The 26,734-nt window shown below is 36.3% G+C and overlaps 1 protein-coding gene across 13 annotated transcripts in view; it reads left to right on the top strand.

Annotated features, from left to right (window-relative positions):
• The window catches only part of LOC120413476 (protein alan shepard), a 334,433-nt gene that overhangs the window by 265,261 nt on the left and 42,438 nt on the right, over positions 1-26,734 (top strand). For 11 of the 13 annotated variants that reach the window (XM_039574319.2, XM_039574317.2, XM_039574316.2 and 8 more), the window contains 2 exons: positions 1,575-1,625; positions 25,599-25,834. In XM_039574319.2, the coding sequence (XP_039430253.1) occupies positions 1,575-1,625; positions 25,599-25,834 (287 nt within the window). The remainder of the gene's footprint in view (positions 1-1,574; positions 1,626-25,598; positions 25,835-26,734) is intronic. The other 2 variants (XM_039574324.2, XM_039574327.2) reach the window with 1 other exon arrangement.

Genomic DNA, 26,734 nt, shown 5'->3' with positions numbered 1-26,734 from the left:
AAAATATGGAACATTCGGGAAATTTTCCGATCAATATTTTCATTTTTTTTTAAATCAAGACTAACATTTCAAAAGGGCCAGACATTCAATATTACCCCCTTTAAACTGTTAGTCTTGATTTTAAATTTTTGAAAATATTTTTTTCGAAAAGATCGGAAAATTTCACAAATGTTTCATATTTTAACATTGTAAATCAGACCATTAGATATCGACATTAGAAAATTGTGGGTTGTTTGGGTGAGACTTAGAAAACTTCCTGCTTTTGAATCTTTGCATGGCAATATCTCAGCAACTAAGGGTCGTATCAACAAAGTTCAAAAATGCAAAATATAGAGAATTTTCTTCTCAGCTCTTCAAAGAATTTTATTCAAAGGTGGGTAAACATGTGCACTAATTTAAAATAATGAAAAACTGCGACTATTTTCAAAAAAAAAAGTCACCTAAAAATGGATTTAACTTGAAAACGATGCACTATTTCAAAATTTCCAAAGTACTTTTTTGATTGCAAATTTGTTTTTACATCGAAAAATGAAGTTGAAAAATGTTTAAGACGAATTTTTCGATTTTTTTTAAAACCAGTATTGATTCAAAAATTTATAACTCGTTTAAAGTTTTTTTGCACAACCTGGAATTTTCTGAACAGTTGGCAAATATATTTTTTTTTTTTTTGCAAATCAAGTTTCAGTGACAAAGATTTAAATAATATATCACCAAAAAACACCAAATCGATCAAAAAATTCTTTCAAAAGATACAGATTTTTGAATTTTCATACTTCATTTTTGTATGGACAGCTGCCAAATTTGTATGGAAAATTATATGGACAAACTAATGATGCAAAGTGGCTTCTTCGGGCATACCGAATGCACTAAAAAAGTTTCAGCCGGATTAAAAAATACTAAAATTATAATTGAAGAAAAATTACCGATTTCGTAGAGAATTGCTCATCTATATTATGATGCTACAAAATAAAATATTTTCTTTTTTAAATTAATTTTCAACATGACTTACAGCTCAAGAGTTCATAACTTTAGACAGGGCTGCCAGAATCTGATTATGATTTGGCTAAATTTTCCTTTTGTTGGTTTGTATTGCTTATTATTTGTGAGGTAAATTCAAAGTTGAAAACAGTAAATAACATTTCTAAAAAAAACTTTTCACCAGTGCACTCCCCCTATACCACCGTTACATCCCAGCAGGACTCTTGCTCTCCAGAGGAAAACTTGATGCTGATGAAATGTCGTTTTCCTTTGCACCTCGTCCTTGCTCCTTGCGGCGAGAACTGCTGCTGCTGCTCAATGATGGGTAACATATGGAACGCTCGGGGTATCGAGTTACAAAGTTCGACGCCACGCCACAGTGCCCGCACGTGGAAGTCGTTGTTTCCGCTCCGGTTTCGTCGTGGTTTAATTTTGGGATGCTCGTGGCAAAATTTTCCAGGAAATTCATCGAAAATAAACGTTATCATAGTGCCTTGAAGAAAATTTGAAATTCCTGGCCAGAGATAAACAAATTACTTCCGAGAACAAAAATCTAATTTATTAACGTCATTTTTTTTTGTCTTTCTCTCTTCCAGGTAAGCTTATTGGCACCGTCGGAATCCAACCTCTATAATACGAAACATCAGGTACTTGAAACTTCAATATCTACCGTAGTGCGTAGTGTTTATTTTAATTTTGGTTCCTTTCGTTTCGTATAGAAATAACTCGTTTGCAGTTTCTATCAGCTCAAATGTCGATTTCAAATTAATGGAATCAGGTTAATGAAGGCACTCATTTATTTAGTTTATCTATTCAACCGTAAAGCATCGATTCCAGTATCGTGACCCGGAATTTATTCGTCGCGCACACAATAGTATTTCCCACCAAGTGTTATAAATAAAACTCATCATCACACGCAACCACCGGCTCGCACGTATCGCCAATCAATCCGGGATTTCCCGCGGATTGTCCAATCAGTTCGCGGGGGACGCGATGACAAGCGTAGAATAAATAGTCTAAATTTTGCGCAAACTTCATCGGCCAGGACGATAGCATTCATGAGCGGCGGTTTGAAGCCCGGGGTTCTTATCGGGCCAGAAACAAACACTGACAGCCTGGTTGACATCATCATCATCGTGCACCGCTCATCAACGTCGCATACACGTTGAGTTTTGATATTGTTTGGGTTTGCAGTCCGCGGCGGCTAGTGACGGGGAGAGGACGGGAAACCGCACTCTAAACAGTAGAATTTTGAAAACAGTTTGTGGTGTGGAGGCATCCAGTTGTCTCAATGACTCACAACACAGCCAGAGTGGTGACTGTTTGTAGAACTGGAGGAACAGCGCTGCTGCTGCTGAAACGAGTTCGGTCCAAAGTTGCTTCTCGTTTGACACGGAAAAGAGTCTGTTTCAGCATTAATACTGTACATTTTTTGAATGACAAGTTAAAGTCCTTTCTTATGTTGAGATATTGAAGGGATTGGTATTAAAAGAATTCAAACGGTTTGTTTGCCTGGCAACACTGTCTTGAGATATCGTCACTCAAGTGGACTTTAAAATTTTTCTGAAACAGCACACGGTTTTAAACCAAACTGCATCATTAACTCAAAAGTGATGAAAATGCATATGGGACATTTATGCGATCAGGGGCAGTATGTAGATTTTATTGATCTTGAAAAAGGCCAGAGGCTGTAAAATTTGATGACAAAATTTTCCGGATCAATTGTCCTGTGTACATCAGTTTTCCCAGAACCTGTCCGATAAGTCATAATAAAATTATAGCAGCACTGCAGCAGCATTTTTACTTTTATTGAAATTAAATGCTTTTCCAGATGCGCTACCATCGATATTTTTTTTAAATTTTCAATGAGGCCTCCATAGGAAACCCATCAGCTATAGGTTGCTTTGAATATTTATTCTAAATTTTGCCTGCTTGCTGAAACTCAGCAACTGTCTTAAAATTGGTAACATAATTAAATTGCTGTAATTATTGTATTTTTGATTTCAAATTTATTGTTGCAATAAAATATAAAACCAAAAAAATACGACTTTTTTCAACGATTTAACAAAATAAATATTTTGACCAATTTATGATATAGCTTAAACGATGTAATTTTTTGTCATCTAAAAAATTTTTTGTTAAAAATGAGATTTTTCTAAAATAATTTATTTTTGGCAAGATTTTTGGTGTGAAATGTCCAAATGTGTTACAACTTTCGAAATGTATGAAAAAATCCCGATCGTTTGATATCCATATTCTTAAAAACTTAAATTTTGAGTGTTTTTTTTTTCGATAATATGTAGTTTTGTGAAAATTTTGAGTGTATTCGTAAAAAATGATACTATATTCGAAATGTATAGAAAAAAACCAATCATTTGATATCCATATTGGATAAAACTGAAACTATGAATATTCTTTCGAAAATACGTAGTTTTGTGATTTTTTTTAGTATTTAAAAAAATGTTATTGCATTCGAAATGTATGAAAAAATCCGATCATTTGATACCCATAATGTAAAAAAAAATTTAGTATTTTTTCAAAAATACGTAGTTTTGTGAAAAATTTGAGTATTTTCAAAAAAATGGTGTTATAACATTTGAAATTTATGTAAAAAATCTATTGTTCGATGCCCATATTGTAAAAAACTGAAATTTTGAGTGTTTTTTTGTTCAAAAATACGATGTTTTGTTTTTAGTATTTTCGAAAAAATGATACCATATTCGAAATGTATCCAAAAATAATCATTCATACCTAAGGCTACCAACTCTTGCTAAGCCAAAATCCGTATACTTCACCGATATGACACCATGGTATAACAAAAACTGTCAAGGAATTATTTAGATAAGTTTGGAATTTGGGAATTAAAAATATTTTTGGTATACGTTTAAAAGTTTACGAAATGCCAAGTTTGCTTTTACGAATAATATCATTGTTAGTGTTTTCACGAAAACATTTCTAGAGGTCCAACACAAGGTTTTCACAAGCCAAAATTTGATCTTTTATTTAATAAATATGTTTTGTAAGGATTTTGAAAAGAACAATCATTGACAATCAAGTTTGAACTGAGGGAAACCCGGAAAGTTATGCAAGTTATCCCTTTAAAATCAAACTGACAGTTAAATAAAAATATCTTATTAGAGAAAGCTTTGGCCCAATCAAAAAAGCAATGAAATTTTTATAAAGTTGTTAAAATTCCGTACAAATCCGTATTATGCAAAAAATTCCGTACCAAAATTCCGGCCTGTTAAAAATCCGCGGAGAAGGTTGAAAATCCGTACGGTAAGGAAAAAATCCGTACAGTTGGTAGCCTTATTCATACCCATATTTGATCATGTGATACCCATATTCAACCCATATTTGATACCCATATTGAAAAAAATGAAACTTTCAGTATTTTTTTCAAAAATACGTAGTTTTGTTTTATTTTTGTATTTTCAAGAAAAAAAATATTACATTTGGGTATTTACAAAAAAATGTGTTATAACTTTCAAAATGTATGAAAAAATCCCGATCGTTTGATAGCTGTACTGTAAAAAACTAAAATTTTGATTTTTTTTCAAAAATACGTAGTTTGTTGGTGTTTGGTTGTTTGGTGAATTTTTTTTGTATTTAAAAAAAATATAATATTCTAAATTTATTTGAAAGAATCCCAATTATTTGATACCCATATTGCAAGAACAATAATTTTTAGTATTTTTCGAGGATAATTGCATTTTCATTTACAGGAATACAGGAAAAATACGTATTTTTGTGAAAATGTTCTTGTAATTAAGTGTAATTGTGAAATTTTTTATTTAAATAAGTGCACTCGAAAGCTGACATCATCTCGATTCCAAACCCTATAATTTTTTGATGTTAGTATTATTTTTCATACGATTATAACCTGGGTGCTGAATAGTGGTTCAAAAACGTCCTCAATTTTGAACTGTCAAAGTGGAACCAATTTACTGTTCGCCAAAAGTAGAGTGTATTATTATCGATCATTAAAATTTGTTTTTATTTTTGCAAGAATGAAAAATGTTTCACTTTTGGGGACCTGGAGTATAAGTCAAGAAATTTTAAGAAAGTTGAAGGCGAGATCTCATTTTTTTTATAATTTTGCATGGAAGTTGTTTCTCCTGTCTCGTCAGAGGCGCTGGAGCAGAAATCCCACGTTAGAGGAAGGCCATGCCCCGGGGGGCGTAGTGCCAATAGTTTCGTTTCATGGAAGTTGTTTATGGAGGCGATGCGGTTGTATCCATCCAGAAGCTGTCTTTATTGTTTGATTCCGTTTGAAAACCTACTGGTTTAGTGAAAAATTTCTTTGCCTGTTTGATCAACTTCGCTAGAATTAGCGAATTATCGCTGGACCAGGAAGAGCTGCAGGATTCCAGAATTTATCTGCGACATCGCAGAATGATACCCTCGTCGCAGTTCTTCGTTACCCGTAAAAAGAAAATCCTCTTGTAACCTATTCGCGATCAAAAGCTCAAAAATTCCGACAGATGGCGCAAAGCATCGAAGAATGACGATTCAAATTTTCGCTGTTCAGTTACATAGGAATGCAAACTTAATATTGAATTTACAGCTCATAGAACAACTTTTGAGAAAAAATTCAAGTAGTACGATTGTTAACTCTTTGCCCTCTATAAATTAACGCAATAAAAAAATTAAAAAAAAAAATAATTTTGAATAAATAATATTGTTTAAAATGATAGAGCATCAAAAGTTAACAAAGTATCAGCTCGAATTTTTGCTCAAAAGTTGTTTTCAACGCTGGAATTTAACAAAACAGAATTCGCATACATAACCACAAAGGGCGAAAATTTCAATCGACATTCTTCGCTCTGTTCTGCTACTCAACACTAGGTGTCGCATGTCGTTTGGCTCTTGAACGCCAATTGAAACTTGAAAACACACACAGTTTTACAGCAAAAAATGTCAAAAACTAGACAAAATAAAACACATACTACAGCTCATTTACCAGTAAGAAAAAAGGCTTGAACAGCCTGCTACTTTGTAGATGTAAACAAAGTGGGATCATTCAAAAATCACGTTACGCATTCTCTCTATTCATCACCCAGATTATATCCAATGTCTCCCATATTGAAGTTTTGCAGCGCGACTGTGTTTCAAATGTAGGTGGCGCCAAAATGAGGTTACTTGCCAAAAATCGTATTCCTTTCTGCTGGATTAAAGAACAAAAGCGCTTATTTCTCATGATTCCCTGCATCAATCTTAATGAAACTAGTTGCAAAAGACGAGAAAAGTTTTTTGCTTTAAAATTATGAACATCATTTTTTGGGCGCGCAAAAATTTGTGAACTTTTTCTTTAAAAGACATGTTTTGGAACACGAAAAAATGAGTTTGCCCGAATATATCAAAGAAATAAACAGTTATATAAATGATAACAGACGTGTTAACGTATATTCAACAATTTTCATTGATTTTTGACCGACTTTCTTGCCAAATAGTCCAAATTACTATCTTTTTCTAAATTTCCAGTTTTCTCATAAAAAAATTAAACAAATATTAGAAAGTTATACACCAAATTGTTGGAAATAATTTTTCTCATCCGAATCTGGCATAAGTTTTATAAAAATGTTTATTATGAAGGAAAAAACACATTTTTTTCAAAAAATCATAGGTTTTGCTATTTGTTCATAGGTGAGCTTTGCTGCAAATTCTCTATAGCCAAAATCCCATAAGCTCTGTGCTTCAGTTAAGGGGTTAGATACATGTAGAAAATCCCAAAATTTCATTTCACAGGAAATTAATTAAATCTACTAATAAGATGACTTTCAACCACTCCTGAAAGTTCCATGAAGATATTTCGTGACTAAACTGAGTTTTTTTTTATATGAAAAACAAAAAAATATTTTTATCTTTTTTTAAATAAACTTTTTGAAAATCTGCCTTCGTCATGCACACGGGATTGGTTAAACGAGCCTTCACTAACATTTTGAGCCGATTTGGTCCCGAAAATGCCCGAGATGGACGCACAACTCCCTTAACTGCGTTACGTAATAAAAGAATGCTCCCGTACGACCCATTAACGAAAAAAAATTATGGTTCGATTATCTAAAATTATTTTGTTCGTTTTGTACCAACTATAACAACGTTTCTCAAATTTGAACTCAAACTGAACCCAAACCTAAATTAAATTCAGAAAGCGTGTTAAAAAACACGTTTCTGCTCTACACGATTTTTTCCGTGTAGGTTTTCCTACAGAATCTGTTCGTAACTGATATGTGATGAATCACACAAAAGTTAGATTCTATGCGGTTGTTCCAACTAACTGTTTTCGGTTTTGATGTCGTCCCAACTCGCAAAAGAGTTTTCCCCCAAGAGAGGGGGCTCCGATTATGAAATTTAGTACCCACTTAGTCACTATCTAAATTTGAGTGCGAATGAAGTGAGGAAGCGCGCTCACTTTCCCTTCTGTCATACACACTGTCAGTCGGGGCGCCATCAGTCATGGGGAAATTTCTCCCCGACGCCCAATCAACGCCGGCGCTAAGTGGGGTGGTGTCGGTCGGTGTGTGGGCGGGGACGATGTTCGAAAAGCTCATGACATGTCCGACCCTGGCGGTGACATTGATAAGGGTGCCCGGCCTTGTGCTTTTCCTCTCCTCTTTGGGTCTTTGTGGAAGTGTTGAAAGATCGTGCGCCTTTCAGCGATTGCCTCCACCTCGGCCAAAGGTCAAACGGAATTTATAATTCCGCGAAATGCGATGAATAATTTATCCCGTCCCATCATCATTATTGACACCCTGTTTGGCGTCTGTTTGCCTTTCTTAAAATTGATCGCTACTGTACTTTTTGATATTTCAGTATTGAAATTCTTTTCACCCCTTTCCAGTATATACTTCCAGCCGAAAATGTCGCGAAAATTAACTCCGCAAGGTCTTCAAATTTCGCACAAGGTCGCACTCCGTGGGGCGCACCTGCTGCGGGGCCAGTTTCCGTGCTTCCGAGGGTTATTTGATTTAATTAATCGATTGAACCTTCCGGTGCGCCTTACACACCCCCCCCCCCCCTCCCCACCGGCAGGGGAAGGCAAAGTTTGTTCTACGTTTTGTTTTAAGGAGAATTTTCCCCGAAAGGAAAAGTTTTGTCACCTCCTGCGCGCTTTTCCAATTTGGCCCACCCTGCTGCAACTAATTACAAAATTGTAATCCTATTAATTTCGTACCCGAAATGATGAACTGTGGGGCTGTCGATGAAATGTGAGTTTTGGGGAGGCATTTAAAATTATATTGCACTTTGTGGAAGGTATGACAAAGGAGAATTGTTTCCTCTAAAGGCGAAAACACTGGGAAATAGTTTAAGGATACAATTTCGAACTATGGCGGAGCATGGACGGGTGCACTACTCGCCACCAGATGTCAGGATAAACTTTTGCTGATATTGCATGCAAGATGTTTTAATGACACACAGCTTGTTGCATGCAAGTTGATTAATATTTTTTTGTTTTGTTCATCACTAAGGTGAAAAATGACATACACAGCAAAAAATCCGATGGTAAAATCGCATGCAAAAGCATGCACATCACCTTCATCAAAAAAGACACTTAATATTACACGCTGCATGTACAATTTTTGTAAACACAAAAAAAAAGTTGCAACAGACGGGACTCAAACCAAGCACCTACAGTAAGGACTGGCGCCTTAGCCCGCTCGGCCATCAGACCGATAAAAAATGGAAAGGATAAACGTATATGTAAGCTTGACATTTCGATAAAGTGGGTTTCCCATACTGATGGGCTACATATTTCATGGTGTAATATTACACAGAATTTCATAGAATAATGCAAAATTTATTTTACACCCAGGCCTTTTACACGCAGCTGGATTACTACTTTATTTGCTGTGTAAAATGTACATTTGAATAACATCTCGGAAAGTTTATTGAACTTAACCCTCTTCAGCTGATTATCATGCACAAAAACGCCAACAAATATTTGTCCGGTCGCCGGACATTTCCCTATCACTACCGACGCCATATGCCACATTCAACGTATTAGGAGATAACTCGCAACAGACAATCAGGGCGCCGGCTGGTTTTTCTGCAGAAATACTGGCGTACAACCCAAATGATAACAGCCTTATCTCCGGTTTCGGAGAACCAACCAACCATACTGGGATCGAGCCTGTCACTGCCAGATTCTGCGGGTTCTGTGTGATTTTCCCAACCACACTGAAATTTCTGCCTTTAAATGAGGATTTTTTTTCCCCGGAATTTCCAACACCCGAGTTCGTTAAGGTGAACCGGGACTGCTTGCCCCACGTCTGCCTTTTGTCCTTAACGGCAGTTTATCAACAAAAGCGCGTAACGTTATGCAAACAGAACTAATGAACTGAAAAATGACGAAAGAAAGCAGCAGGGGAAAAAACTGTGTAAAATAAGAATAAATTATGGGGCGTGCTTATATTTTTTTTTAGCGAAGCAGCAGAGGGCGCTCCACTGAGTAGGTGTTGGCGGCAGCGTGTGTCGGGCAGGAGTTTGTCAGAATGATGTCGAGCAATTCATCACCATTAGTCTTCTTCACGAGGTGGCCTGCAAACAGAGCAGCAGCAGCCGGATTATTCATGGAGATTTTTGTGTAATTTAAAAAACGGAACTCGGGGTCAATGGAATGTGAAAGAGCCATTCGAATCCACCTAAAATGGCGTAGGAAAAAGAACTTCAAAGAATCAACTCTGCGGTTAACTCGGCAAGGTAGGCCTGGCCGCCCCCAACAATCGTGCATAACTTTAGGCGCATTTGCACAATTGTTCGCCCGCTCATCGAATGATTAGCTTGTGCATCACGTTTGAATATTCATCCGCAAATGTCAACCGATTTGGCGCCGGTAATTTTGACGTTTAATGAGATGCAAATTCCGGGCCGGCACGATGACGTCATAGTCCCACGGTGCGTTCGCACCGGAGGGGGCATAATTTTTATGTCACCTTCCCCAAAAAGAGTGCCCAACTCAAATGGGTCGCCGGGAAGGGGGGGGGGACAGCACGTGCCAGAATTTTTGTCGGTCGGTCGTTGGCATAATGAATAAATGCGATGCTGAAGCAAACAGCAAAAGCGGAGCATTTGATTATGGGACCCTCAGTTTTTTATGATTATCGCCAGCCAGCGCGCTGGAGCTGACTCCGTGCTATGCTCCAGTTATGCTTATGCGTCGAGAAACACGTGGAATTGTGACGTGGGGAAGGGGGAGGGGCTGGTCCTAAGCATACCTACACGTAGAACGTGTGTGTGTGTGTGCCCTGTCAGGAAGAAGCGCAAAATTATACGCATTCACTCGGGGATAATCCTTACACACAGATGTCACATAAAAAGCGACCGACGACGGCAGCGAAGGATACTGAAAAGAAAAAAATAAGGAAGGAAACGTGATGCAAGGCACTTTTTTGTTTTCTGGGGCTTCCTGTTTTGTACATGCAGCGGTTTTTTCGGAGTTTTTTGTTCCGTGACCATGGAAAATACGAAGAAAATGCGAAAAGCTGGAATTTGTACTCAGCAGTGGGAGTTAGGGCTTAATGGACGGGTGGACATTTCCCAAATTGAAATGTTACGTCTACTCGCCACTAGATGTCGGTATTAATTGTAGCTTAGCTTGCATGCAAGAGTTGTTCTCGTTCCAGTATTTTTTGCATGCAAGTTATTTCATTTCAATTCCAATATGTTATGTTTTCTCATTATTTCGATGTCGGTGAAACGAAAAATGAATATTTTTGGCTAGTTTTGTCAGTAATTCATTCTGAAAACAACCAAAAACTTTTCATGCTCTGAAATTCGCTCTAGCAACCCAACCAAATCCTAGAACCCATTTGCAGATGGTAAAAAGCTGAGCTGTAATTTCAGAATTCAACCAAACCCCAAATGAAGCCAACAATCCAAACTAACCCAACAACTTAATGCACCAAACAACCTGGATTGGATTAGCTCCTGCCCAGAATTCCAACTGCTCTGAGGTTTACCTGTGTGAGTGGTAAATTATTCAATGTGCTCAAAGGAATATTTACCCATCAACAACAAAACCCAACGTGGCACACGTGTGCCAAAACAAAACATGCCACAGTTCTGGCTTTGTCTGGAATGCACTTAGAGGTAACGAGTGCTGTTTTCGGAAGCTGCAGGATTAGCATCCTGAGAAACCCAACCTAGCTAACATCCCGACCCTCGCCCCTACCCATCTCCATCGAAGTTCTGCTAAATCTCAAACCCCCCTGATTTGGTTACCGTGCCAAACCAACCTTAAACCAAGTGTTTGGCAAATGCAAACACCTTCTCGAGGCTGGCAACCCTGCTGCCAGGCGAAAGCACCCACTCAGAGTTAGTTATGATTATTACTATTTCAACACTTCTCAATTTTTACTGCAAACACTGCTGGCGCAGCACTCGGAGAACGAGATTTGCTGCAAAATTCCCCCCCCGGTAGAAAAAGGGGGTGAGGTAAACTCTCCCCTCGAGCAATAGAGAAGATTTCCTCGAAATCCCCCAACATTGCCACCAGAGTATGGTGGTTGGCAGAGTTGAGTCGAGTTCGGTGGAATGCTTCTTTCAAACTCGGAAATTCCAGCAATGTTGAGCTTTTAACTCTCGGCTGCAAAACGGAACAACAGCGATTTGGTGTGGCGGGGCGGGATGAAGCCGGAGTAGTTGCGAAATATTTCGTAATGACAAGCGGTGGAATTCAGAATTGAACGTTGGTTATGAATTTACTCTTTGTTGAACGTCGCTGGAAGTTGAGCGGACAAATTGCGTACAATAAATCAAAGTGCTTACAAATCTTGCATGCAAGTAAAGCTAACATTTATCCCGACATCTAGTGGTGAGTAGCGCAAGTCTATCATAAGAAGATTTTAAAGAAGCACTAAACATGAAACGTGAGTTCAGCGAACCACAGCTGCTTAAAATGCCACTCATTCCAAAACCACCTACGAAAACAGCACAAATATTTCGCATACACCTACATCCCAGGAATCTGTCTGCCCATAAGCTTCGCATAACCGTGCCGACTTTCAGGCGAAACGGTCGCATACTATAGTTTTACATAATTTCGCAATGCTGTGGGAAACGGAAAGGCTGCCTGGCTCCGTTTTTCGCGTGAACAAATTTCTCCCCAGGGTGGGTGGTCCTCCGTAGCCATTTTGTTGTTCAATTTCCAGTGTAAAACAAGCATGTCGGTCAGCAACATGAAAACCCTGGCGGGGACGAAAGTCTGTCTGGCAGATTCTACCTCCCCACCCGCGCTGTGTGACAGTAACGGCACGCTACAAATTACAGTGCCAGCCATCAGCTTACAGCGTTCGTGGAAAATACGATCCGTGGTGGAGGAAAATCTGATGGAATAGATTTGTCACTGGAATTTATGTTTAAATTTTGAAAGAGATCAAAAGTTACGTTTCATAAAACTCATAGGAAATTAGTTTGCATTTATTAAAAAATGCAGACTGCAAAAAAATCGATGTAAAATTACATGCAAAAGCATGCACACACAAAACATGCTTTGCACCTGCAGGATTCAAACCCAGCACACTTGGGTTAGACTGCGCCAATGTTGCTGAGCTTGACATTTCGGTCGGGTATAACAGAAAAAAAGTTACATGACAAATCATGTACCAAAAGGTATCACGATAAATAATGTAGATTTAAATGCAAGTTGCGTGGCAATTTACATCATATTATATGGAAAAATTTAAAATTAACATTTAATTTGGCAGATTTAACAGGAAAAAATCATATTTTATTCAGTGTAGGTTTTACATGTTTCTGCGTGTAATTTTACATACAATTTCATAAATTAAACAAAGTTTTACATCGAGGCCTTTTACGTGCTACTAGATTGCTATTTTATGCTGTGATATTTATTTATCATTTCGTCACAACAAGGCACAACCATCAGTTCTGGTTCCACATTTTTCCCACTAGTATGCTCCAGGGTCATTTTTCCACTGTTCTGAGTTTGCACCGAGAAAAACCAAAACATCCGGCCAGAGAAAAAAGAAGTCCACCCACCCCTCAGTTTGGCTGGCAAAGTTGACTTCTGTTTACGAATTCAGGTTGTATTTTTTTCCACTTCCTGATAAAAACAGCTGCTGGAAAAAGTCGCACTGACACAACCGAGCAGCCAAACAAGATTAGCGAGGCCGCCGGGGCAAGAAAATATAATTTAAAACTTTATCTCAATTCGAAAATCGTGCAAATCTTGTTTCATCCATGTCTCGCCCAGGCCGCCAACATCTTTTCGGGGGTGAAAAAAGTGGGCTCCCTTGCCTCAAAATTGGTTGCAATTCTCCCCGTTGGGCTCGGGAAGGTGGCACCCCCTCCCGCTTGGAAGGGAAATAAGTTCCAAATGAATTTACGACGAAATATCGCGCACCTTTTTACGAGTGGACTTTTCAACTTGCGGGGGGCTTTTTCTTGAAAGCATTTTTGTTGGCGGGTACACACTGGGAAAAATTTCACGTTTAAATCTATCAAGTTGGCAGTTTAATTTTAAAAATAACGATTGAAGAAATCATAAATAAAAGTTAGAGAATCTTTAAAAATTGTTTTTCCCAAGGTGCATCCACCCCAGTAGTCCAGGGTCTTGGAACCCCTCCTCAAAATTGCCATGCCAAAGGACGGGCTCAACGATGCGTGCGAAAAATACCCACAAAAATCATCCGACAGTGAGTGTTTACAAGATAAGAACAATCGTGCTAATGAAATTTGAGGGGGAATTATGGGTTTAGGCTTGGCGGGGGCAGGAAGGAGGGAGGGGGATTTTTTGGAGAAAGTTCCCCTACCCCCCCCCCCTCCCCTATCTTTCTCTTTCTCTCTCTTCCAGTGAGTGGTTTTCAGTGGGGAACTTTTGTGGCGTTCAATTGTGAAAATCTTAAGTGGTGAATTAATGAGTAAATGTTTGGAGGGGAGGGTTGAAGCTGTTTCACGGATGGGTAAATTTTGACGACTGTTTTGGTATCGCTTATGTCTTTTGATTTAAAAGTTTTGTTTACATTGGGACCATCCATAAACCACGTGGACACTTTTTTGGAAATCTCAACCCCCCCCCCCCCTTCGTGGACAATTGTCCATACAAAAAAAATCTTTTTTGTATGGACCGTGGACAATCGCCATACCCCCCCCCCCCCCTAAGGTGTCCACGTGGTTTATGGATGGTCCCATTTAAATGTGTTCGATTTTCCTAAGAGTAAGCATTTTTTCATAAATTTTGTGTTTGGTTGAAACTCTGTCAATATTTCTATTTTGAAAGCTATCCATTAGCTCAAGTTTACGTCCAGTCGAGCTCATATTTGGGATTTAGGTTCCAATTACTCATTCAGTACAGCCTTGCGATGGAAGGCAAAAAGTCATAATTCTTTCTAATTTCCGTACAAAAATGCTATCATATCATTCAAGTCAAGAAAAAAAAACACTTTGAAAATTAATAAATACCATTTTTTATTAAAATTTTTCACATTTTGATTTTTTTAATCAATCATACAGCATGATTAAAAAAAAAGTTCTCCTGTCGAGCTCAATTTTTCTATGGAGGATCAATGGCCGAAATAATTCGACCAGTATTTTTTTTGTTTGGCCATTAGGGTGACCTACGCCGTGTTAGGGTAGTCCGAAAAATTTCAATTTTCGTCGATTTTCGCAAAAAAACATTTTTTTTTTCAAAAAATCATATCTCCACGCCATTACATCCGATTTTAGCTGTCTCAGACGCAAAAGAAAGGTGATTAGTTTGGCTATTTGGTAAAAATAGTAAGAAGTTTCAAAAATCTAGCTTAACATTTGAAAAGGTCGTATGAAAACTTAAAACGATGTTTTGAAGGTCTCGGGACCAAAGAGCCTATGTCTGAAAATATTTTCACACGATTCCTCGAAAAATTTTACAATATATATCAAAAAATGGTTAGGTTATGTTTTCAATACTCTGAGATACGATTTTTTTGAAAATAAAAACTGGGTTTTTCGACGCGCCACGCGCTAAAATAGGAAAATGACGAAAACGGGAAAAAACGACTTTTTTCACTAAAACTGCGATAACTTGAATGACCTATACATCTAGAGTTTTTTTTCAAAAAGTTCCTATAAACCAAATTTTAATTTTTTGCTTATTGAGTGTTTTTAGAACCGCCTTGAATCAGGGGTATTCAAAAACACCCAAAAAGCAAAAATTGAAAATTTGGTTTATTGGACCTTTTCAAAAAAAAACTCTGGACATGTTAGGGTACCAATAGTTGCGTATTTCAATAACGAAAATTTTGGTACCTTAACATGTATAGGTCATTGCTGAAATTTTCAAGTCAGCGCAGTTTTAGAGAAAAGAGTCAATTTTTTACCGTTTTCGTCATTTTCCAATCTTTGCGCGTGGCGCGTCGAAAAACCCAGTTTTTATTTTCAAAAAATCGTATCTCAGAAAATTGAAAACATAACGTCACCTTTTTTGATATATTCAACCTTCCAAAATTATACCTTCAAAATTTATGCAAATTTTTACTGTGCAGTCCATACTCGATTATCTGAATAATTCAATGATTTAAATCCAAGATGGCGGCCAAAATGGTGGCGATGAAATAATGAAATAAGGTCATTTTGTAATTTAATAGGCAATCAACTATTAAAATTTAACTCGAATTGGGTCACAGAACTCGAATACAATCCTTCAGATAATCCCTCTTAGATCTCGAAAAAAAAAGTGTCTACGTGGTTCATGGGTGGTCTTTTTATAAAGCTTATAGTTAAGCAACTAAAGTAACCGATTTTAAATGATAGAAATATTGTGATGTTATTAAATTTTATATATTATAATATTTTTTTTAATTTTGGAATCGAGACTACCACATATTTAATATTACGCCTTTTTGGAATGTTAGTCTTGATCCCAAAATAAAAATAAAAATCGTTAAGAGAATTCAAACAAATATTTACTTGTTTAATATTGGCATTGTAAAATTAGGTGCTGTTCGGATGAGACTTAGAAAATAGAAATTTTCCTGGTTTTTTTGTTTTTTTTTTTTTTTTTTTCATTAGAACTCCTCGATTTTTTTTTTCAGAATTGAAAAATGTTTAAAAATCGAAAACGGTGCACTTTGTGTACAGTACTTTTCGATTGCAAGTTTAGTTTTACGTAATAAACTGATGTTGAACAAAGTTTTGGAGTAAAATTTGTATGTTTTCTAAAACACAATATTTAAAATTAAAATATTAAAGCAAAATATTTGTCCGTAATTCTCTTTGGCTCAAAAGCTACAAAAAATAAAATGAACTGATTTTGGAAACAGTACATGAAAAAAGTAATCTAAAATCTGCATTTTTTCCGTGTACCTTTTTCATCAGTACCTTAAATTTGCCGGAGACACCAAATAGATCAAAAAATTCCTCCAAAAAGTTACAGATTTTCGAGTACAGATTAAACATAGCGCTATGTGATACGTAAGCGACGACATATCGGAAAAGACAACTGAGCAGTTCTCTAGGATTTCGGTAATTCGATTTTTTTGTATTTTTTAATCCGACTGAAACTTTTTTGGTGCCTTCGGTATGCCCAAAGAAGCCATTTTGCATCATTAGTTTGTCCATATAATTTTCCATACAAATTTGGCAGCTGTCCATACAAAAATGATGTATGAAAATTCAAAAATCTGTATCTTTTGAAGGAATTTTTTGATCGATTTGGTTTCTTCGGCAAAGTTGTAGGTATGGATACGGACTACACTGGAAAAAAAAGATACACGGTTAAAAAATTTTTAAGTGATTTTTAATTTAACTTTATGTCACTAAAACTTGATTTGCAAAAAAAACTATTTTAATTTTTTTTTTGGTCTGTTTTAGAGGACATAAAATGCCATCTTTTCAGAAATTTCCAGGTTGTGAAAAAAATCATTGACCGAGTTATGAATTTTTGAATCAATACTGATTTTTTCAAAAAATCAAAAAAATGGTCGCAAAAAAATTTCAACTTCATTTTTCAATGTAAAATCAAATATGCAATCAAAAAGTAATTTAGTAAAATTTTGATAAAGTGCACCGTTTTCAAGTTAAGTTAATTTTTAGGTGACTTTTTTTGAAAATAGTCGCAGTTTTTAAATTTTTTTTAAATTAGTGCACATGTTTGCCAACCTTTATAAAAAATATTTTCGAAAAGCTGAGAAAATTCTCTATATTTTGCTATTTTGAACTTTGTTGATACGACCCTTAGTTGCAATGGTTTAAAAACAGGAAAATTGATGTTTTCTAAGTCTCACGCAAACAACCCACCATTTTCTAATGTCGATATCTCAGCAACTAATGGTCCGATTTTCAATGTTAAACTATGAAACATTCGTGAAATTTTCCGATCTTTTCGAAAAAAATATTTTCAAATTTTTTTAACCAAGACTAACTTTTTAAAAGGGCGTAATATTGAATGCCATGCATCATTTTTGTATGGCCAGCTGCCAAATTTGTATGGAAAATTATATGGACAAACTTCATTTTTTGTTGCATTTTTTCACATTGTTTTGCTCTAAAATGAAAACAAATGGTTTAAAAATGCTGAAAGACATAGTCTGGAACAATACAAAAATGACTGCATACTAATTTTTACATATAATAAGGAAAATATTAGTGTAAACACAACCAACGCTGACCCCAGAAAAATTACATTTTTTTATATTGTCAAAGTCACATAAAACAAGTAACACTTCCAACCATAAAATTTTCCCAAATTTTAAGAGTTCTTCTTTCCAATGTTTTTTATATAAATTGGTTGAAATATTGATTTTTGGCAAGTTTTTAGATCGGGTTTGGTTGTAGAGTGTATCACAAAATAATCAAAATAACCATTTAAATTAAAAATTGGTTTATCATCTTTTATATCCACTGTTTCTATAGTCAATACCCAGAGTTTTTTTTTCATTTGTTTGTAGCTTTTAAAAAAACTCTAGATTAGTGTTCCAAATTAATAGAAAGTGTTTAAATAAACATGTAAAAAATAAATAGCCCTTATTTCGAATTTAAATTGTATTGGTCCAAACCTTCAAAAGCTCAAACAGTTATTTAAAGTTGTTTTGGTTCATCAAAATTGAAGTTTAAATGACTGCAAGCCGTAATTTCCACGTGGCTGTCATCTAAATTTCCGCTGAATTTGCACCACTTTGATCTCCCACCACGGATTACCCGGAAGAGAGCCTGCTGCCTCCGCTGATAACGCTTATCTGCGTCACTAAGGTCTACACTACCGGGAGGGGGGGATATGCACTCCTTCCGAGAAGTTGCTTATAAATATGAAGAGCAACCATTTCACACACACACACACACACAGACCCATCCAAACTCCAACGGCTCAGAAACTTTGTCCTCGCAACGCACACTTGGACCGTTCAAATGAAGTGCCGGAGCACTTTTCCGCCGGGACTGAATCCGGGTGTGTCTCTCTTCTCGGAAAAAGCTGGGGGGTTCGGCTGGAAGGATGTCGAAAATCCCATCATCAGTATGCAGCACGCGGGATTGCGATGTGCACCGGGAAAATGCTCTGAAATATTTATCTTCTCCTCGACGAGTCTAGGATCTTACCGGGGGTTTTCCTTTTGTGAGCAAGACGAGCCTATGTGTCTGGTAGCCTCGAGGCCCGTATTGCTCGGATGGTTGAGCAGAGGTTTTCTTTAACAGGCTCTTCCGGCCAACCTCTGGAAGCAGTGCATACCAGAAGCGCCCATAGTTGGGACATAGTTGTTAAGGGTTTACCTACATTTTTGTGCTTGAATATATTCAAGATTGTTTTCAACACCCGAAAATTTCGCGGAATTCTTCAAAATGTTTCAAATCTAATAATTTTATGTTCAGGTTTGACTTTACTAAATTTTCATTTCAACCAAGAAGTTAACCCCTTAACCGCGGAATGTCGAACGTCAAATGGCACTTGCGCTGGTTCGCGTCATGGTTCAGCATCGCTCTTCCAGCGGTCGTCATCGTCTTCGTCGGGGCAGGAGGAAGATCCACCAGCTTCGTGAAGGCAAGAAATAAAAGGACTCTCCATCACAAAAGTGAACGCGAAACACAAAGCTGGAAAATTTATTCCATAAATGCCTCCCCTTCCCCACCGTGAATTGAAAGGAAAGCTCCCACTCCCCCTCACTGGGGGGATTTTCCTTCCAACCCAGCTGTGAGGGTTAAAAGTTTCATTAAATTCTTCTGCTGGTGTGATCTGTTCACGTTTAAGTGAATGACCTGGAGTTTTGGCAAATTCTGAAGATTCGAATATCCGAAGTGAAATTTTTACGATGACTACAGATAATCAAGTTTGCATATATTTTTTTGAATACAAACAAAAAATTTAATTATAATTAAAAAGGTAAAAATATAACAAATTAATTTTAAAATCCAAATGTGCTCAACTGCTTCTGCCTTGTTCAAGCTCGATTGTTCTCAACAATACAAAAACCGCCCTTTCATTTCACCCAAAACTCCCCCATCTGCGAGAACCATTGGAGCTTTTTAGTGCCGTTTTCGTTTTCCTAAAACATACACACATCTTCAAACTTCTCCGCCAAATGAGGGCGTCGGCGAGTCATTCTCAATTTTCGAAATCTCATTATGAAGACTCTTCTTTCCTTCACCTTTTTTCCGGCTGTTGGAGTACTCTTCTGTCGCAGCAGCTGAAAAAAACGCGTGTGCATGTGTGTGAAAAACTTTAAAACAAACTTCTCGTTTCGCACTTTTATTCGAGACGTCGACTTGAGGGTGGAAAGTTTGCCTTCCCCTCAGAGAGAAAGAGAGAGAGCGGAGAAAAAAGTGTCGATTGCAGACGAGCTCCAAAACGACGAGCGAACGAATGGAATTTTCATCGGAAAACTTTCGCCCCGACTACACTTAGAACAAAGCTTAACGGCCCACTAAACCCCACCCCCAACCCCGCTCTTGGCTTGGGAAGGTGAAATTGGAGGAAAAGCTCGAAGCCGGAATAGCTGCTGCTGCCGGTGCAGATCAAGACCAAGTTTTGGAAATACATTTCAACACCCTCGTCTCGAATTCGAATGCGGAGTTGAGTGAGAAATGTTTTGATTAAAAAATAGTACGGCTGTTGTCGTTGCTGCTGGTGGGATATCGCCTTCGAACGGGGTTAAAAAGGGGATAATAAATTTATGCTGCCAAAAACTGCGCGAGTTTTTCCGGATTGAATAATTTATCGATGGAGTTTTTTTCCCGATTAAAATAAGTTTGTATGGATAAATATAAATATTCTTTAAAAAATATCCTAAAGCAACTCTTTACGAAATCGACCGATTTCGACCATTTTGATGTTTTTGAGTGACCGTTTCTAAAAATATTTTTTTTAAAGTTCAGAAAATTTGCTATAAAATTGTCAAGTTTTCTGAATCTCACCAAAATAACCCACCATTTTCTAATGACGATATCTCAGCAACAAATGGTCCGATTATCAATGTTAATACATGAAACATTCGTGAAATTTTCCGATCTTTTCGAAAAAAAATATTTTGAAGTTTTTTAAATCAATACATACATTTTAAAACGGCCAAACATTGAATATTATGCCCATTTAAAATGCTAGTCTTGATTTAAAAAATTTCAAAATATTTTTTTCGAAAAGATCGGAAAATTTCACGAAGTTTTCATGTGTTTAAATTGAAAATCGGACCATTATTTGCTGAGATATGGACATTAGAAAATGGTGGGTTGTTTTGGTGAGATTAAGAAAACTTCAATTTTCGTGTTTCTTTTCTTAAAGCGGCTCTATCTCAGCAACCCGAGGTCCAATCTTCAATGTCTCTTAGACAATTTTATAGCAAATTTTCTGAAGTTTTCAAAAAAAATATTTTTAGAAACGGTCACTCACTGTTTTTAAAAATTGAAAAAATGCAAATATTTCGCTAAAATCAAACTTTCGGTGACTATATCTTGAAAACGGAGCTCTTTATTAAAAAATCTGTAAAGTACTTTTTGATTGCAAATTCATTTTTGCATTAAAAAATAATGTCAAACTTGTTTTTGCATGAAGCTACGATTTTTTCCAAAAATCACTATTTTTTCAAAAAAAATATAACTCGGCGGCAGATTTTTTGACCATGTTTCTCTATGGCTCAAAAGTTGCGGATTTTTGTCCCCTAAAACATATCAAAAAATCTCGAAAATCAAAAAATACGTATTTTGGGAAATTGATTTTAAGTGAAAAAAAAGTTGATTAAAAAATCTGCAATTTTTTTCCGTGTACCTATTTTTTTCTCAAAATCCTCAACAATACCTGCAACTTTGTTGATCAGAAAATTCACTCAAAAGTTACAGCTGTTTGAATATTTACATACCATTTTTGTATGGACAGCAGCCAAAATTGTACGGAGACTTGTATGGATGAACCAATCACACAAAATAGCTTATTTGGTCATAGGGAAGGCCCCCACAAAGTTTGAGCCAAATAAAAAAATACGAATAAAATCCATTTCCGGTTTTGGTAGATAATTGCTCCATATTATGTTGCCAGTTTTTTTTAATTCAAAATGAATTTACGATAAAAAAGATCTAATTCGGATTTTTTGTAAATTAAAATTCACAAATACTTTTTTTTGTTTATCAGAAATAAAATTTGCAATGGCCTGAATTCACTGATTGAGTTTTATTTTATTTTTTATTCAGCAGTGAATTATAGATAAAACAACCTTTTACCCTCTACTGCCCAAATTTTCTTGTCAAATATTTCAATTTTTCAAATTTCACGGAAAAAAATGTCTATTTCTTGGATTAGTTTTCAAAAAGACGTAAGAGTCATTGGTAAACATAGCCCTTTTTGCACCGGTAATCGAAGTACTTACGAAAAATCATTTTCAAAAATGCTTGAGATTGTTCATTTACACGTCCTTCAAGTACCCTATTTTTTAAACAAATGAAATATTGTTTAAATTTGGAGAAAAACGAAAATTAGTGTCGGAGGTCACGGTGGCTCTTACGCCCAGTTATTTTTTTTTTTTTGAGTTTTTCATCTCACATTTCAAAAACTAAATTAGAAATCAATAGGCAAAAATAATTTGAGCTATAAAGAAATCTGGATTTGGTTTTAACTTCCACGGGAACTACTACTCGAAATAATCAAATATCGTGTAAATTGATCAGGACTCAGAAAAACTCTGAAATGTTTTAAAAGGAGATTCTTGATCTTCAACATAAATTCTTTTCATTTAATCTTGAATAAACCAAGCATGAATCCAACATTATCAAATTGTTTTTAAATTATTTCTTTCAAATAAAATAGTAGTCAATTTGGTATTACTGCGTATTACAATATTACTAACTTTAGTTAGTTTCTTTAAAGAAAACAAAAAAAACTCTGATTGATGCTCTAAATTGCAATATATTTTCTCAATATTTTTCTTTACTCAAATTATTACTTTTTCATTCTGTATTCTTATGGCTTTCTCCTCCGGTTATCAATATATTGACTCAGGGCATTACGACTATTTCTTCTGAATGTTGTTTTACATGAATGTTTGTTGTTAATTGATTTCTAAAAATAAATCAAATAAATTCAATTTTATAAAAAAAAATTGCAATCTTTCATAAACTTATAACAATATACTTGTTTAATTATAATAATTATAAACTGGTTTTTGCTGAAAAATCCAAAATTTTAAAAATAAAATAAAACATTGAGAAAAAAACTACAATCAAATGATTAACGGTATCATCCTTGTGATAACTTGATAAATCCGAAAATATTTGTTTAAGGACCTATTACACTACCGCAAACAAACTCGCACTTTTTCGTGTTTGACAGTTTACCAAGCAAGGCAAAATGTATGCAGGCTGACGTTTGTACAAACAAATCCAGGCAAACTAACAGCAGCACGCAGAAAAATAAGGTATATTTGAATCAACAAAACGTTTTGTTGATTTGAAAATCATAATTTTTGTTGAATAAACGCTAAACGTCAAAACAGCTTTTTCGAAACAACAAAAGACTTTTGTGGACTTGAGAAAATCAAGGTTTGTTTCAACGCATTGATTATATTCAACAAAAAATTTGTTGATTCAAACCTTGTACAGGCTGATTCTACAAAACATTTTTCTGCGTGAGGCAAACTGCCAAACTGTCAAAAAGTGCGAGTTTGTTTGTTTGTTTGCGGTAGTGTAATAGCTCCTTTACTTTGACTGGTTTTTGTCAACAATCAATCGAGTATTCGCAGCATTCACTTCTCAGTAAATGTTGTGACAATTTTATGTTAATGTATGTTTTGCTAACAATTCTTCAATTTATTCATATTACGCTTTTCAATTGAAAACTAATAAAATTTACTTAAAACGTATTTTAAGATGAAACATTTATTATCGTGTTATTTCCTAGAATTGATTTGAAAAATGATGAGATTCAAGGAATCTCACGGAAATCTTTGACGTATAGATGTTAACTTATTTTGACATTAAAAGTAGGAAAATTATGGCCAAAATCATAATTTCAATATTTGTATAAAAAAAGACTTCTGGTGCTTGATGTTGGAGGGTTCCCTTGCTTGTTGTTCTACTTTTATCTTTTTCTTTTAAAGCTTAGACATTATTACAAAAAAAAATGAATTTATATGATAATTGAAACACTTTCAATTTGAAAAAAAATCTTTGTTTTCAACTGAATATTTCTATTTGCATTTATTACGATTTCAGTCAGACCTTTGCTAATAAAATATTTATGGTAATATTCATCAGATTTTGTGACTTTGTGGCAAAAAATGTGTAATATTACATCAGGAATTGGTGGATTTTCATCAGTTTCTGATGAAAATTCATCAGGTTCACATTTTTAAACATGTTTTGAGTAATACTACTCGAGAGCAGAACACTGATGAAGTCTGCAAGTAGTAGACGAAATACGTATCTGTCAAGATATTAAAAATATATAGCGGAATTAAAAGGAACAACTCGTCTCTTTGTATTCACAGTAATGCATTCTGCTAAAACGCTCAACCAAACCACAATTACTCAAAGAATAGGTAATATTCAACCTACCAAATTTTCAACAATCCAAAATTAAACTTATTTTTTCTGTGTAAGCATTACATTTAAAAAGGTCTAAAAAACAAGTCCTGGCTCTTTTGAAATGGTTGATATTATTCCGAAATTTGAAAACATTATTAGTTGGGAAGATTGGAAAATTTCACAGAGATTTCATTCACTTATATTGAAAATCTGACCAATAGATGCCGACCTATCAGCAGTTCAAAAAATAAAGGCTAATTACACAGAAAAAAAAAATGATGGTGATATTCATCAGGAAATGGTGACAGATTTTGTGGCAAAAAAAATATGAATTTTCATCAGTTTTTGATGAATATTCATCAGGTTTACATTTTACACATTTTTTATGTAATATTACTCAAAAAAAGAGATAATATTCAACCTAACAAATTTTCAACATTCCAAAATTAAACTTTTTTATCTGTGTAGTTATGCCTGATTTTAGCGTGACGTACTTTATGGATGAAGCCAAAGGGATAAAATTAGATAGACTTATTAAAAAACTGTGTCTTTTTTTAGGTTGGCATTATGAAAGAACTTACATATTAAAGATATTTTTTTGAGCATGATAGTAGCGTTAAATCACTTTATAACATAATTTGGTACAAATTTTGTTTAAATTTATTCACCTAACTCAAACACACACATGGTCTTTCTTCGTCTCTTGCACCGTTGGATCCCAAAAAAAGCACGTGGTGGAAAACTTTCATCCCCGCATCTGCATTTTGTGTGTTAAATGTGTGTTCATGGCTTTGTGTGCCCCAACCCAAACACACACCCAATCCCTCCCCACATTATACGTTTTCCCGCGCCGCCAGAAACACGTTTCGTCTTGTGGTATTCTAAAATGTGCATGTGTGTGTACTTTTTGCGTGGTCCTTTTTTGCCACTAGGGGCTGGAAAGTCCCCCCTCCCCCTTTTCAGTGTAGTTTTCCCTTAATTCTGCTTCTTTTCTAATATGGCCCGTTCATTCTTCTTTTCCCTGCTAACGTATGCGCATATCCTTAAGGCTCTGGGGAACCTTTTTCGCTAAAAAAAGACGTAGAAGAATTTCGCTTTTTCAAGAAACTTATTTCTCTTTGAACACACAAACCCACAATCCACGACCACCACGCGGGAGAGAAAATGAAGGGAAAAGCAAAGAAAAATGTTTTATTAAAATTTTCAAATTAATCATGGCGGTCGTTTCGCAAAGGCCGACCGTCGACTGTTGGTGTTTGCCGCTGGGAAAATGAGGGGAAAACCCGCTCCAAGACGATGGCGAACGGGTGTGACAATGGTCGAGTAAAGTTTGAGTTTGATGCAGAAAAGCGAGAGAGAAAGAAAAAATAAACCCACACGATTTCCACGTAGATTATTATTATTCATGGCACTCGCGTTGGCTGGTGCAAGAAAAAAAGTGAGTCTTGAGGAGAATAAACTTTTCATTAGAAGCATCGCATACCCGGTGTCGTCGTCTCTGGAGAGTGCGGGCAAATGGGATTGTCCTTTGACGTGCTGATTTTGAAAGAAACTGCAAACGAGTTCGAATTATAATTTTTCAGTAGTGTTTTCCGTTGTTTCGTAGTTTATGGTTGTTCACCCGTAATCCCGCTTCCCAACACAGAATGACAACGATCCTCTTTCTCACTTTGAAATTTTCCCAGTACGGCCAGCGAGTCCCGACGGCGGCGTCCCCCAGCAACACCAACTCCAGCAGCTCGTCCAACACCGGTTCGCAGAGCGGCACGCTGAGTACGAGTCTCAGCAACACCAACACAAACAACACGATGGGCCCGAGCAACACCCCGCAGCAGACGGAGCAGCTGTCCAAGACGAACCTGTACATCCGCGGCCTGCAGCAGGGCACCACGGACAAGGATCTGATCAATATGTGTGCACAGTGAGTAGATCAGCCTCTCTTTCTCTCCATTTTTTTTTTGGGTTGCAAAATTTGCGAGTTTTGAGCAGATCCTCAATCAAATAGTGCGCCCCACATTTCACCAATACATCTTCATTTTAGGCGCATCGTGTGACATTAGAATGGTTCAAATTTGCCTTTCATTGCAGGCCAGCCAAAAACATTTCCTCACGTTTTGACGATTTGTATGAGGAGAGTCACTTTTTCAGTTGTGGGAATTTTTAAGTATTTTATCCATTTTTGCGATTCATGTCAAAATAATTCCGGTATAAACCAACTTCTTGCCATAAATTAAGTATTATCACATTGAAGTTTTGATTATTATTTTTTTTGCTCGAAATTAGCATCGAAATGAACATTCAAGCAAGGGTCCTGATTGCTCAAAATCAACCACTCCATTCGCGAGCACAAATAGCAGGCGACGCGATACTGCCCTGATGAATTCCTACCGTTTGTCACGCTATCACCATTCGCTCCCGAACACTCTCTTTTCTACTCTTCTCTCTCTCTGATCGGCTCAGTCTCCGAACGGTTCAGACAGGCCGATCGTCTCCGATCACTCTGAACTGAAAACATTTTTTCTCTGATGCGCTGCGTTATACTCATTGATTTGGGTTGCCTAAAATCAATGTTATCAATTAAATTGTGCATTTATTTTGATTTCATAACATTATAGACACCATTCAAAGAAACTTCCACCAAGAAAAAATCAAATTGATGGCAAACTGAGAGCGTGAAGACAAAAAGACTGCCGCGCATGCATTTTGTGAGAGTGGCTCTTCGCTGAGCATGGTAGTGTGTGAGTGTCGTCGAGCGACGGAGTAGGCAAATATTTTCACGATGTATTTGTTCGCTGAGTGAACAGTTCGGGCCACTCGCTGG

This window comes from Culex pipiens, chromosome 3 (assembly GCF_016801865.2).
Source record: "Culex pipiens pallens isolate TS chromosome 3, TS_CPP_V2, whole genome shotgun sequence".
Lineage (NCBI taxonomy): Eukaryota > Metazoa > Arthropoda > Insecta > Diptera > Culicidae > Culex > Culex pipiens.
Note: the sequence above shows the minus strand (reverse complement) of the source record. Positions and strands in the feature narration are given on the sequence as shown.